Source organism: Pipistrellus hanaki (assembly GCF_964339955.1).
Source record: "Pipistrellus hanaki genome assembly, chromosome: 12".
NCBI lineage: Eukaryota > Metazoa > Chordata > Mammalia > Chiroptera > Vespertilionidae > Pipistrellus > Pipistrellus hanaki.
Genome location: NC_140514.1, coordinates 1,957,153 through 1,970,729, shown reverse-complemented (window position 1 = coordinate 1,970,729; position 13,577 = coordinate 1,957,153). Strand labels below are relative to the sequence as shown.

Genomic DNA, 13,577 nt, shown 5'->3' with positions numbered 1-13,577 from the left:
CTCCTGGCCTCAGCAGGGAGGCCTGCATGCTGGCCACAGTGCCCTCCTGGTCTCAGCAGGGAGGCCCGCCTGCTGGCCACAGTGCCCTCCTGGCCTAAGCATGGAGGCCCACCTGCTGGCCACACAGGACCCTCCTGGCAGCAGGGAGGCCCGCCTGCTGGCCACACAGTGCCCTGAGCCTCAGCAGGGAGGCCCGCCTGCTGGCCACACAGGGCCCTCCTGGCCTCAGCAGGGAGGTCCGCCTGCGCTCACACCACCCATCCCTGCGGGTCCCAGACATTCACTGGGGGTTCGAGGCCGCGGCATCGCCCCGGGGCCCTCACAGACCCTGTGCAAACACACACAGCCTGGAACACGCACGCCCAGGCTCTCAGCACACACTGGCCTGTGAGCAAGGTTTCCTGGGAGGAAACCGTCCGTTGTGCAGTTTTAGGGGCAGCTCGCTGAGGGGCAGGAAGTGAGGGGACAGGAAGCGGGGGCACGCACCTTAGCGGCCTGGGGCAGCTCCCCCCACAGCCACAGCATCTCCAGGTTGCTCTTCTGCGCCGCCCTGTCCGCCGACTTGCTGACCAGCTCGGAGTCGCTCTTAGGTGTGGAAGGCCGGGAGCCTGAAGGACTTAAACACAAACCCACGATGAACGCTTTTCTGCATCAGGGACTGGTTAGCAGTTAACAGAGTGACTGGTTACCAGTTAACAGTGGGACTGGTTACCGGTTAACAGAGGGACTGGTTAGCAGTTAACAGAGTGACTGGTTACCGGTTAACAGAGTGACTGGTTAGCGGTTAACACAGGGACTGGTTAGCGGTTAACAGAGGGACTGGTTAGCAGTTAACAGAGTGACTGGTTACCGGTTAACAGAGTGACTGGTTAGCGGTTAACAGAGAGACTGGTTAGCGGTTAACAGAGTGACTGGTTAGCAGTTAACAGAGAGACTGGTTAGCGGTTAACAGAGGGACTGGTTAGCTGTTAACAGAGGGACTGGTTAGCGGTTAACAGAGAGACTGGTTAGAGGTTAACAGAGGGACTGGTTAGCTTTAACAGAGGGACTGGTTAGCGGTTGACAGGGTGACTGGTTAGCAGTTAACAGAGGGACTGGTTAGCGGTTACCAGGCCTGGAGGGTGAGTGAGGAGCTGGGCCAGGTGGCTACCTTTCGGGAGCGTGCAGGACGGATGACTGTGGGGGGCAGGAGCTGGAGAGCAGGCCCTCGGCCGCCACCGCCACGTGAGGGGGCGTCCGTTTGCAATCCAGCGGGCTACTGGGTGCCGGGGACACACATGGAGAGAGAACAGGTCACAGGTCAGTGATCTGAACCCAAACCTCCTGCCCGTCCCGCCTGGGACTGCCGTCAGGGGTCCCCGGGGAAGAGGCGAACTCCGGGGCCCGGCCCGCAGCCAGCAGCTCTGTTAACGTCGCTGAGAAACCAGCAGGAGCCCTGGCCGGTGTGGCTCAGTGGATAGAGCGTCTGCCTGCGGACTGAAGGTCCCGGGTTCGATTCCGGTCAAGGGCATGTGCCTTGGTTGCGGGCACATCCCCAGTGGGGGGTGTGCAGGAGGCAGCTGATCAATATTTCTCTCTCATCGATGTTTCTAACTCTCTCTCTCCCTTCCTCTCTGTAAAAAAATCAATGAAATATATATATATATATATATATATATATATATATATATATATATTTTTTTTTTTAAAGAAGAAGAAAGAAATCAGCAGGAGCTCTCTGAGCCGCAGAACAGGAAGCTGCCCGGGGCCCAGCGCCCCTTCCGTCTCATCCACGTGCCCAGGAGGCGCTGCTCCCCGCGGCTGAGCCCGCCTCCCCCGCGCTGGGGCGTGCGGTCTGACTGTGCGCTGCGGCTGCCTCCGTAAGGAGCCCCCACGGTGCCATGAGAGGAGGTGTGTCCCCTCACCCGCATTGGCCATGGCACCGGACAGCGGGCGGGCCCTCCTACGCTGACAGGTCATCACCCTGGACTCGCAGAGGAAAACGGAAAAGAGGAAACCTCTCCAGGGCTGTGTCCGAAACCCCTAAATCCTCCCTGCAACAAACACCACCCGCTGGTGTCCAAACACCCCGTATTTCCTCCTGAGTCCTGTGCTCCCCTCTGGGGGGCTCATCGCCAGGGGCCCAGGAGAGTGTCTGAGGTCCGGGGACGGGACCCGCCTCGCTGTCCGACAGGAGAGCCGCCGGCTGCTGTGGCGGCCGGGCACGTGAACGGTGCTGTCCGTGTGAGAGACACACGACTTCACAGGCCTACCACACACACAACATGTGACGGAGCTCAGGAAGACTGCTCTTAAATGCACCGAGTGGCCAGATGATGATGATCTCTGAACGGATAATAATCTGGCCACTCAGAGTGTGTGTGTGTGTGTGTGTGTGTGTGTGTGTGTGTGTGTGTGAGGCCTGGTGCATGAACTGGTGCATGAGTGGGATCTGGTCAGCCTGGCCAGGAGGAGGGGACATGGGTGGTTGGCCTGCCTGCCTGCTGGGCAACCTCCTGGCAGAGGGGTCAGTTTGCATATTAGCCTTTTATTATATAGAATATACCCTGAGTGGCCAGATTATATGCGTTCAGAGAGCATACTAATCTGGCCACTCTATATATTTATTGATTTCAGAGAGGAAGGGAGAGGGAGAGAGAGAGAGAAACATCAATGATGACAGCGGCCTCCTGCACGCCCCACACTGGAGGGATCGAGCCCGCAATCCAGGTGTGTGCCCTGACTGGGAATCGAACCGGGGCCTCCTGGTTCACAGGTCGAAGTTCAACCACTGAGCCATGTGGGCCGGCCCATTAATAGTGTTTTTAAAAACTGACTGCCTGACATGCTATTCTGGATACACTGGGTCAGATGAAATGCATCATGGAAGTTCGCCTGCTCAGTGTCCTCCTACTTTTCCAGGATGGCTGCTAGGACGTTTTCATTTACGTCTGTGACTAGCACCATGCTGCTGTCAGACGGGACAGACAGACCGGCCTCAGGAGGGGACTTCCCGGGGCCCCAGCCCCACCCTGGCTGCCGGTGACTGACATTCACGGTCCCCGACCGGGCTGGACACCAGGATGCGGCCTGTTCCCCCTGACCTGCAGCTCAGGCTCAGCACCCCCGCCTCCTCCCCCCTCACCGTGCAGCGCACGCACGCATCACACAGGCGAGAGTGGAACCAGGACTGTGAGTGCGGGAAACGGACGCAGGCAGGAAGCTCTGCAGCTCCGGGCCCGGAGGTAAATCTCACATGAAGAGCGAGAACAGCCCGGCCCAGGGGCGGGGGGAGGGGGTGTGGTTGGGTGTCATCCTGTGAACCTAAAGGTTGCCAGTTCGATTCTGGTCTGGGCGTGCAGAAGGCAGCTGATCGATGTTTCGCTCTCACATTGATGTTTCTCTCTCTCTCTCTCTCTCTCTCTCTCTCTCTCTCTCTCTCTCTCTCTGTCTAAAAAAATAAATAAATAAGAAGAATAATTCAAGTTGTTATTCACTATCACTTAGATGGCTCCTTCTCCACCTCTTCCTCACTGTCGCCACCCCCGGAGCATCTGGGACATTTCCCCCCAACAACGCTCCCTGGGAGGTGAGATTTTAATGCCTGTGTGTGTCCCGGGGGAGATGAGGGGGGCGATATCCAGAGTAGCTGTGTGTGGCTGTGGCTCTCAAGACCAATTATCGGCCGAAACCGGTTTGGCTCAGTGGATAGAGCGTCGACCTGCGGCCTCAAGGGTCCCGGGTTCAATTCCAGTCGAGGGCATGTACATTGGTTGCGGACACATCCCCAGTGGGGGGTGTGCAGGAGGCAGCTGATAGATGTATCTCTCTCATTGATGTTTCTAGCTCTCTATCCCTCTCCTTTCCTCTCTGTAAAAAATCAATAAAATATAAAAATAAAAAATAAAAAAGAACCAATTATCGCCCTGACGGCCGCTATGGCCCCTGCTGCGGTGGCGTGATGCGGTGGTGTGATGCGGTGGCATGGTGCGATGGCATGATGTGGCTCTCTGCAAGCTGCCCCCGCTGGAGGCCCAGCAGACACGTGCTCTCACTTCCAGGAAATAACAGCCTGAACTCGGCGAGTGCCTGAGCTCGGGGAGAAGGGAGAGGCGGTGGTCCCCTCACTCCGGAGGCAGGAAGGCCGTCCCCGTGTCCGCCCGCGACCTACTCCAACCTACCTCTTCTTCCGCCTAACTCACTCCACTCTTCTGTATGTTCCTATTCTACAGACCCTCTGGGCCAGGACAAGCGAGCACACGCACATGCACACACACACACACACACACACACACACACACACACGGCAGCTCACCTGGCGTGGGGTGACCACTCTCTGTCAGAACTAGGGTACGATGATGACTGAAAATAAGGCGTGACTGGGGGCAGGTTCTCCTTGGGAACATCTTCTTGGAATGGAGGTATGTCGTTATTAAGAGTTCTGGTTAGAGGAGAGAGAGAGAGAGAGAGAGAGAGAGAGAGAGAGAGAGAGAGAGAGAGAGAGAGATATTAAAGTCAAAAGGACAGACCATCACAATGGCAGTGTCCGTTTTCAAACGTGTCCCCGGGGCGGGCGGGGTGGGGATGTGAGAACCGTATTCAGAAATCGGTCGCCGGCCTCCGGGCGCTCCAGCCCGCCCTCACCTGCCGCCGCCCGCGGGGTCCCGCTCCTCGTCGGAGCTCATCTCGATGGGGAACATGTCCTCGTCCTCGGAGGTGCCGGGGGTGTCGTCCCGCTTGAGGCTGTCCCGCTGGGCCTTCCGCCGCCGCTTCCGCCGCTGCTTCCCCAGGGAGCCGCTGGAGGGCGTCTCGCCGGGCGGGCCCCGCGCCCGCTCCCCGGGACCCCGCCTCAGCTGGCTCTCCATGCGGCAGGCGCCGTCCGACAGGATGGGCGAGGTGGCCAGGTGCGTGGGGATCACCTCCTGAGGACAGAGGGCCGTTCGCACCTGGGGGGCTCGTTCCCGCGGCTTCGGGGGCGGCCGGAGCGCCCGGTGAACACGCCGGGACCTGGGGGCGCGGCTGCCGGGCCACGGGAGGGCCCGGGTCCGCGTGGGACTCACGGAGTGCCCTTTGGCACCGCATCCGCCTCTGGGACTCACTGAGTGCCCTTGGGCACTGCATCCGCCTCTCCACCGTTACAGCCAAGTGTGGCCTGCGCGGCGACCTCAGGCCGCGGGACTCAGCTCAGCGGAACTCTCCGAGTGCAGAGGGACAAACAGGCTCTGAGTCACCACACTGCCTGGGAACTAGACTCAGTTCTGCATGTCAGTGTGGGCCAGGGTGTGTGTGTGTGTGTGTGTGTGTGTGTGTGTGTAGGAGTGTGTGTTTAAGAGAGCATGTGTATAAGAGCGAATGTGTGTGTGAGAGTGTGTGTGAGTGTGTGTGTAGGAGAGTGTAAGAGTGTTGTAAGAGCATGTGTGTCTAAAAGAGCGTGTGTATGTAAGAGTGTGTGTGTGTATAAGAGAGCATGTGTGTGTGTGAGAGAGAGCATGTGTGAATGCAAGAGCGTATGTGTAAGCATGTGTATGTGAGAGAGAGAGAGAGAGCGAGAGTGTGTGTGTGTGTGTGTGTGTAAGAGAGCATGTGTGTGTGTAAGGAAGTGTCCCGGATTCAATTCCGGTCAAGGGCACGTAACTAGGTTGCAGGCTCTTCCACGGACTGGGCCCTGGTGAGGGCTCCTGCGGGAGGCAGCCAATCGAAGTGTTTCTCTCACGTCCATGTTTCTATCTTCCTCTCTCTCTCCCACTCTCTCTAAAGATCAATGGGAAAATAGCCTCAGGTGAGAATTCTAAAAAATAAGAATAAAATAAAGTAATGAAAACAAACGCAATCTGGTCGCTCACTAGACAAAAATGCGCCCCCTCGGCCCTCTGCGTTTGACAGCCGCACAATCCGTACTCTCCGGACCAGGGCTCAGGGCACGCGGTTGGGCTCCTCCGTCCCCCGGAAACGGTGAGCCAACGGGAGCAGCCGGACCGCCGGTCAGCCCACACCAGCCCGTCCGGCCCGAACGCCAGGACAGGGAGCGCCCGCCTCCTCTGCTGCCAGCGTCCGCGCCGTCAGAGCCGGCAGCGTGCTCCGCCGCACCCCGCGTCTCCTGCTGGCCCTGCCGTCCGAACTCCCGCCCAGAGCCCAGGAGCTGAGCCCACGGCTGGTTTATGCCAGCGGTCGGCAAACTCACGATCCACAGAGCCACATGAGTCCACGGAGCTGGGCAGTGACCTGACCCCAGCCCTCCTCACCTGGTCGTTATCCGTCTCTTGAACAAAAAAGGCTTCTCCGTTGTCTCCCAGCTTCATGTGTAAATCCACGGACTCCCCGTTGATCTCTATGTCCACCTGGAAGGAAAACGCATGTCTCCATGTCAGGGAGCCAGCCTCCCCCGGCCACGCTGCCACACGCATGCCCTGAACCGCACAGACGCCACGGAGAGCCCACAGCCTGCCCCCGCCCCGCACCGCCCTCCCCGCCTGCTCCTCCCCATCGGACCGCAGCCTGCCCCGGCCCCACACCGCCCTCCCCGCCTGCTCCTCCCCATCGGACCCGCAGCCTGCCCCGGCCCCACACCGCCCTCCCCGCCTGCTCCTCCCCATCGGACCGCAGCCTGCCCCGCCCCGCACCGCCCTCCCCGGAGCCCGGCTCAGCGAGCAGCACACCACAGAGGTGGCGCTGGTGACTTCAGAGGCTGGGTCAGGGGAAAAGGCAGTGTCCACTGGCTGGCTCTCTCTCTCTCTCTCTCTCTCTCTCTCTCTCTCTCTCTCTGTCTCCCCCATGCTCACCGGCCACCATGTGGTGAGGACGCCCAGACCTCACGGAGGGGCCAACAGCCCCTGAGAGGCAGCTGTCATGTGAGTGACACGTCTCCAGAGGTCAGGCCCAGCCTGGAGCCTTCCAGCTGAGGCCGGATGGCGACGGCAGACACAGCCGGCCCTGCCGGCCTAACTCCCGGCCAGAGCCCAGGCGCTGAGCCCACGCTGGTTTATGCCCGCGGTCGGCAAACTCAGGAGTCCACAGAGCCAAATGCCAACAGGACAAGGACTGACATTTCTCTGGAGAGCCACATTTTTAAACTTAAACGTCTCCTAACGCCACGTCTTCAACACAGACTGGCCCAGGCCGTGCTATTTTGTGGAAGAGCCGCACTCCAGGGGCCACAGAGCCGCATGTGGCTCCAGAGCCGCAGTTTGCCGACCACGGGCTTAAGCCCCTGAACTCCAGAGCCGTTCACGCCGCCGCGGTCACCGGGACAGGCCGAGCTCATGGCCCGCGGGGAACAGCCCGGCCCACGGGGAGACGGAAGTCTGGGCCCGGACCAGCTCCGGCCGGGAAGCCGCACGCGGGCCGGGCCGGCTCTCACCACTTTCTCTCGGGAGCGCAGCACCCCCATCTTGCCGAAGCGCACGTGGAAGGGGGAGCACTGCAGGCTCCCGTTGGGCTGCCGGACGACGATGATGTCGATGCATCCGGACAGGGTGGCGGGGTTCAGGCCCTTGTACAGCTCCTTCACGGTGACAAACACCTGGCCCGCCAGCTGCCCCACGTAATTCATGGTCTGAGCCTGGAAAACACACACACACACACACACACACACACACAGTTAACTCAGGGTGGCCGCTGCCCACACCCGCAGACTGTGGGCTCCGTGTCCGGCCTGGCTTCCTGCCGGCACCATCTTGTTTTCTGTCCCCTGGAATGGATGCCACACCAGCTCCATCGCCCGCCCCCTCTACCCCAAGACCTCAGGAGGCCTCTGGGATACCCCCCTGGAGAAGCAGAGAGCCTGTTCCATCATTCTTTTTTTTTTTTTTTTAATATATTTTATTGATTTTTTTTACCGAGTGGGAGAGGGATAGAGAGTGAGAAACATCGATCAGCTGCCTCTTGCACACCCCCTACCAGGGATGTGCCCGCAACCAAGGTACATGCCCCTGACCGGAATCGAATCTGGGACCCTTCAATCCTCAGGCCGATGCTCTATCTACTGAGCCACACTGGTTTCAGCTGTTCCATAATGCAGGGTCATGGCCCCACCCCAGCCTCTACCCCCGGGCGGCCTGGGCTGAGCACTGAGAATGTTTAAAGGGAGACACCACTGTCCCCCTCCCACGGGGATGGCCGCTCTCTGAAACGCAGGGAAAGCAGGCACAGGTGAGGACGAGGAGGAACGAGTCCGCCTGCCCCGTCGACGGGAATGCAAAACGGTGCAGCCACCACCGGCACAGGGTGCTGACTCCCCAAAAACTAAAACGAGAGCGGCCCTGCCGTCCAGCCAGTCCCCCTGGGCGGGTGTCCCCAAGAACGGACAGCGAGGCCTCGGAGCGCTCGCTGCACACCGTGCTCACAGCCACAGCATCCCCATCGCCAGGAGGCGGAGACCAGCCCCGTGCCAATGGCGGGAGGGCGGGCCGGTGTCGTCTGAACACTCAATGGATTCTCTCCGCTTCCCACGAAAGGGGACACTGGCGTGTGCTGACCGCGGTGGGCCCGGCGGACGGACGCCGCGTGGGAGAAGCCGGGCCCGGCGGACGGACGCCGCGTGGGAGAAGCCGGGCCCCGAGGACATGACCCCGCGTGGGAGAAGCCGGGCCCGGAGGACATGACCCCGCGTGGGAGAAGCCGGGCCCGGAGGACGGACGCCGCGTGGGAGAAGCCGGGCCCCGAGGACGTGACCCCGCGTGGGAGAAGCCGGGCCCCGAGGACGTGACCCCGCGTGGGAGAAGCCGGGCCCGGAGGACATGACCCCGCGTGGGAGAAGCCGGGCCCCGAGGGCGGACGCCGCGTGGGAGAAGCCGGGCCCGGCGGACATGACCCCGCGTGGGAGAAGCCGGGCCCGGCGGACGTGACCCCGCGTGGGAGAAGCCGGGCCCCGAGGACGTGACCCCGCGTGGGAGAAGCCGGGCCCCGAGGACGTGACCCCGCGTGGGAGAAGCCGGGCCCCGAGGACGTGACCCCGCGTGGGAGAAGCCGGGCCCGGCGGACGGACGCCGCGTGGGAGAAGCCGGGCCCGGCGGACGGACGCCGCGTGGGAGAAGCCGGGCCCGGCGGACATGACCCCGCGTGGGAGAAGCCGGGCCCCGAGGGCGGACGCCGCGTGGGAGAAGCCGGGCCCGGCGGACATGACCCCGCGTGGGAGAAGCCGGGCCCGGCGGACGTGACCCCGCGTGGGAGAAGCCGGGCCCCGAGGACGTGACCCCGCGTGGGAGAAGCCGGGCCCGGAGGACATGACCCCGCGTGGGAGAAGCCGGGCCCCGAGGGCGGACGCCGCGTGGGAGAAGCCGGGCCCGGCGGACATGACCCCGCGTGGGAGAAGCCGGGCCCGGCGGACGTGACCCCGCGTGGGAGAAGCCGGGCCCCGAGGACGTGACCCCGCGTGGGAGAAGCCGGGCCCCGAGGACGTGACCCCGCGTGGGAGAAGCCGGGCCCCGAGGACGTGACCCCGCGTGGGAGAAGCCGGGCCCGGCGGACGGACGCCGCGTGGGAGAAGCCGGGCCCGGCGGACGGACGCCGCGTGGGAGAAGCCGGGCCCGGCGGACGGACGCCGCGTGGGAGAAGCCGGGCCCGGCGGACATGACCCCGCGTGGGAGAAGCCGGGCCCGGCGGACGTGACCCCGCGTGGGAGAAGCCGGGCCCCGAGGACGTGACCCCGCGTGGGAGAAGCCGGGCCCCGAGGACGTGACCCCGCGTGGGAGAAGCCGGGCCCCGAGGACGTGACCCCGCGTGGGAGAAGCCGGGCCCGGCGGACGGACGCCGCGTGGGAGAAGCCGGGCCCCGAGGACGTGACCCCGCGTGGGAGAAGCCGGGCCCGGAGGACATGACCCCGCGTGGGAGAAGCCGGGCCCCGAGGACGTGACCCCGCGTGGGAGAAGCCGGGCCCGGAGGACATGACCCCGCGTGGGAGAAGCCGGGCCCGGAGGACGGACGCCGCGTGGGAGAAGCTGGGCCCCGAGGACGTGACCCCACGTGGGAGAAGCCGGGCCCCGAGGGCGGTCTGTGCGGGAGGCGGCAGGAGCAGCCGCGCAGAGACGGAAAGAGGGGCCGTGATGACCGGCCGAGGGGGCGGGGAAGGCGAGTCGGAGTTTCGTGGGGACAGAGCTCCTTCCCGAGGGACGAGAGATGCCGGGCCTGGCCGGGTGAGGGCTGCCGCGGCGCGAATGCACTTGGATAAAGTGAACTGAGCTGGGCGCGTTTAAACGGCTAAGACAGTAAACGTGATGTTGTGTGTATTTCACCGCGATTTAAACAAAATCTAAGGGATGAGGAAGGAAACTGTATTAACCAAGAACTCATTGGGACTATGATTTGGTCAAAAAATGTATTTGTGCCCTAACCGCCATGGCTCAGTGGATAGAGCGTCGGCCTGCGGACTGAAGGATCCCGGGTTCGATTCCAGTCAAGGGCATGTACTTGGTTGCAGGCACATCCCCAGTAGGGGGCGTGCAGGAGGCAGTCAAGTCTTTAACCCAAGCAGACGCCCAGGGGATGGGGGGGGGGGCGGGAGGGAGGAGGAGATATGGGAGGTGGGGGGAGGGGGCCAGGACCGGAGAATGGAGGAAAGGATGTACAGATACTGGCACACCCTCCACCTCCAGAGCCGTTAGGCAGGTCTGGATGCGGGGGAAAGAGCTAGAACTTAACAATCAGAGGAGAGTAAGAAAAGGGGAAACATTTTCTCCACTGAACCTCGTCAAGACAATGCCCCCCCCAAAAAAAAATCACTCCAAACGGGTTTAATCAGAGGCTCACGGGCACCTCGCCAGCAGCAGGCCACGCAGGCAAAGGGTAAGAGCGGAAAAGCAGGAGGGGTGAGGCTGCGGCAGCTCCCGCCTGGCGACCGGCTCCCCGCTGCCCGCGGCGGCCACTGCCCCCTGCCGCCCGCGGGACTGCGCACCGGGGTGCAGAGCCTCCTGGCCCGGCCTCCTGGCCCGGCCGTGGGGAAATGAACACATCGGGGGGCTAGCAAACACCCCCCGAGTTCGGCAGCAGCACCGGGCCGAGATCCTGTCTGCTGAGAACCAGGGAGACACCGTACACCTGGGAGCCACGGTCCACCGTCAGCCGTGGGGACCGCACGCCAGTCCCCACTCCACCCCTCCCCTCGTGTGCACCCGTCCGTCGAGCAGCAGAGGTCACGCGAGGGCTCCCTGGGCCTGGCTCTGGGCTCGGCCCCAGGTAAGGCTGATGCCTGTCCTCCGGAAGCTGACAGTCTTACCCCTACACCGGCTCAGCACTGAACCGAATGTCGGGGTCCCTCTGTGACCTTCCTAAAAGGCTGAGTCATTGATTCTGGGGGCGAGCAGCCCGTCACCAGGGTTCTTAGGCCGTCTGGCTTTCAGTGGACGGTTCCTCGTTAAAAGCGTGAGTCTGCTCCCGGGCTCCCCCCGGCGGCCCACCCACAGCTCCCCTCCGCCTGCGGCTGGTCCTGGGGCCCGGGCGGACGTGCCCGTGCCCGGGCCTAACCCCCTACAGGGCGAGGCCAGCCCCAGCCCAGCCCCAAGAGGACGGGGTGCGGGCGGCGCCACCACCCCTAACCCCCTACAGGGCGAGGCCAGCCCCAGCCCAGCCCCACGAGGACCCCTGGCTGTGCTCTGAGCACCTTCCAGCCTGTCTCTAGGTCTGGGGTCCAGATGTGAGTCTGACCAGCCCTGAGTAAAACCACACACACACACACACACACACACACACACACACACACACACGGCGTTCACCTGCGCGGCTGTGACGTCAGCGCTGGGTCTCACCCGCCCTTAAAGCACTAAAACGCGTTCTAGGAAATGCCACAGTGACCCGGGCGGCCTGCCTGAGAGGGAAACGGAACGACAAACACGCTTCTTCCTCTTGTGGCTCCTGTTAACGGCAACGAGGAAGTCCGTGTCCCAGCCTGGATGTTATCGGCGGTGAGGGTCAGGTGACGGTTACCTCCCCAGGGAGGGAAGGGGGACGGAGGACAGAGCAGCGAGGCGGGGAGCCAACACCAGCGGGGAGTCAGGGCGCCTGCTCTCAACCCACCGGGCAGCACGTCGGGCGGCACAGCTGGCGGCACCGCTGGGGGAAGCCGCTCCCTTCTGTCCCTCAGCCACTGAGTTCACCATCATCCCGCACAGAGGGGCGTCTTAAACTAGACAGCGAAGCAGCCTTACCTTTCGGGGTGCAGGCCCTGTGTTGGCTCGCCAGGGTTCTTCCCGAGACACACGTTCAAAGTAAGAAAATTCACCACAAAAGCCCTCAGGTCAGACTAAGACCTCCTGACAAAAGTGAGGCAGCAGCAAAACCGGGGGCGCTGGATCCCCCACCTCAGTCCTGTCCGGCCTGGATCCCCCACCGCAGTCCCGTCCGGCCTGGATGGAGGCCCCACCGCAGTCCCGTCCGGATGAAGCAGGTCAGACGAAGCCGGCGCTCCAGCTCATCCCAGCTCTGCTTGGGGACCAGGAGGGGACGGCTGCTCCCGGCGGGCGGTCAGGCCGGAGGCCCAGTCACCCCGCAGAAGTGGGCGCCAGAACCATCGACTTGCAATGAGCAGACAGAGCGGGCCGGGCCGGGGTCCGGGCCAGGGCGGGAGCGCCCCGCGCTGAAGCCAATCGGTACCAGGACCTCTCAGGAGCCACCCCGTCCCCGAGCCCCAGGAGGGCGGGCGGCGGACTGGGTCAGGGGTGGGTGACGGAGGTCTCGCCACTTCTCACCCAGTTGTTACATCAGAAAAACATCAGCCTTTCGTCCCCAAATGTGCAGAACCCTCCTCCGGGGGCTTGTCACAGATCGCCAAGGAGCGCTGGCTTCTGGAACGCATGCCAACATCCAAAGCTGCGGCCACAGCTTTCGCAACCCGGCGGCTTCTGCCCGCACCGGCCCCTCCGTGGCAGCAGGGTCAGTTCAGGGCGGCCTCGGCCCCACCCACCAGGAAACGGGCAAACACAGAAGGAGCTCCGAGGGGAAGGCAGGGGAGAGGGAAGGAGCCCATCTGGGCGATGACAATGGGAAGCTACTCAGCGCTGCTCACAATTCAGCACGTGCAAAGCCAAGGGGGCCTTCCGGGGGGCCCAGATTCAACGCGTTTTGGGAACCTCCAGGTTGGGGGTGCCAGGGGGGTGCGGCAGGGCAATAGCTGTCACTCGGCACCTACTAGCGCACCCCAGCAATCCTGCAAGAGCCGCATGCAGACAGTATCGGGGCACTGACCACGGCAGGGAAAGTCGGGGACAGCGCCAGCATCTCCAGGGCTCTGGTGCAGGGCGTCACGGACTGGCCGCCCCGGGGAGGGGGCACTAGGAGACTGCGTTTAAGAGAACGGAGAGGCAGCTCAGGAACCAACGTGGAGAGGTACTCGTTGAGTGGGGTCGGGGGGAGTGAGGGGGGAGTACGGAAGTACTGACAACATGAACCCCCTTGTTAAGAATTACATGTACTAGCCGAAACCAGTTTAGCTCAGTGGTTAGAGCATCGGCCTGCAGATTCAAGAGTCCCAGGTTTGATCCCGGCATGTACCTTGGTTACGGGCACATCCCCAGTGGGGGTGTGCGGGAGGCAGCTGATCGATGTTTCTCTCTCATCGATATTTCTCACTATCACTCTCCCTTCCTCTCTGTAAAAAATCAATTTTATAT

At 62.7% G+C, this 13,577-nt stretch overlaps 1 protein-coding gene across 6 annotated transcripts in view; it reads right to left on the bottom strand.

The window, feature by feature from the left end:
* LPIN1 (lipin 1) overlaps positions 1–13,577 on the bottom strand; it is a 63,288-nt gene that overhangs the window by 23,386 nt on the left and 26,325 nt on the right. For 4 of the 6 annotated variants that reach the window (XM_084900071.1, XM_084900076.1, XM_084900075.1 and 1 more), the window contains 6 exons: positions 7,337–7,537; positions 6,222–6,317; positions 4,624–4,901; positions 4,295–4,420; positions 1,151–1,258; positions 487–616 (listed from right to left, as the gene is read on the bottom strand). In XM_084900071.1, coding sequence (XP_084756197.1) covers positions 487–616; positions 1,151–1,258; positions 4,295–4,420; positions 4,624–4,901; positions 6,222–6,317; positions 7,337–7,537 — 939 coding nt within the window. Of the gene's footprint in view, positions 1–486; positions 617–1,150; positions 1,259–4,294; positions 4,421–4,623; positions 4,902–6,221; positions 6,318–7,336; positions 7,538–12,116; positions 12,241–13,577 lie in introns of those variants that run through there. The other 2 variants (XM_084900074.1, XM_084900072.1) reach the window with 2 other exon arrangements.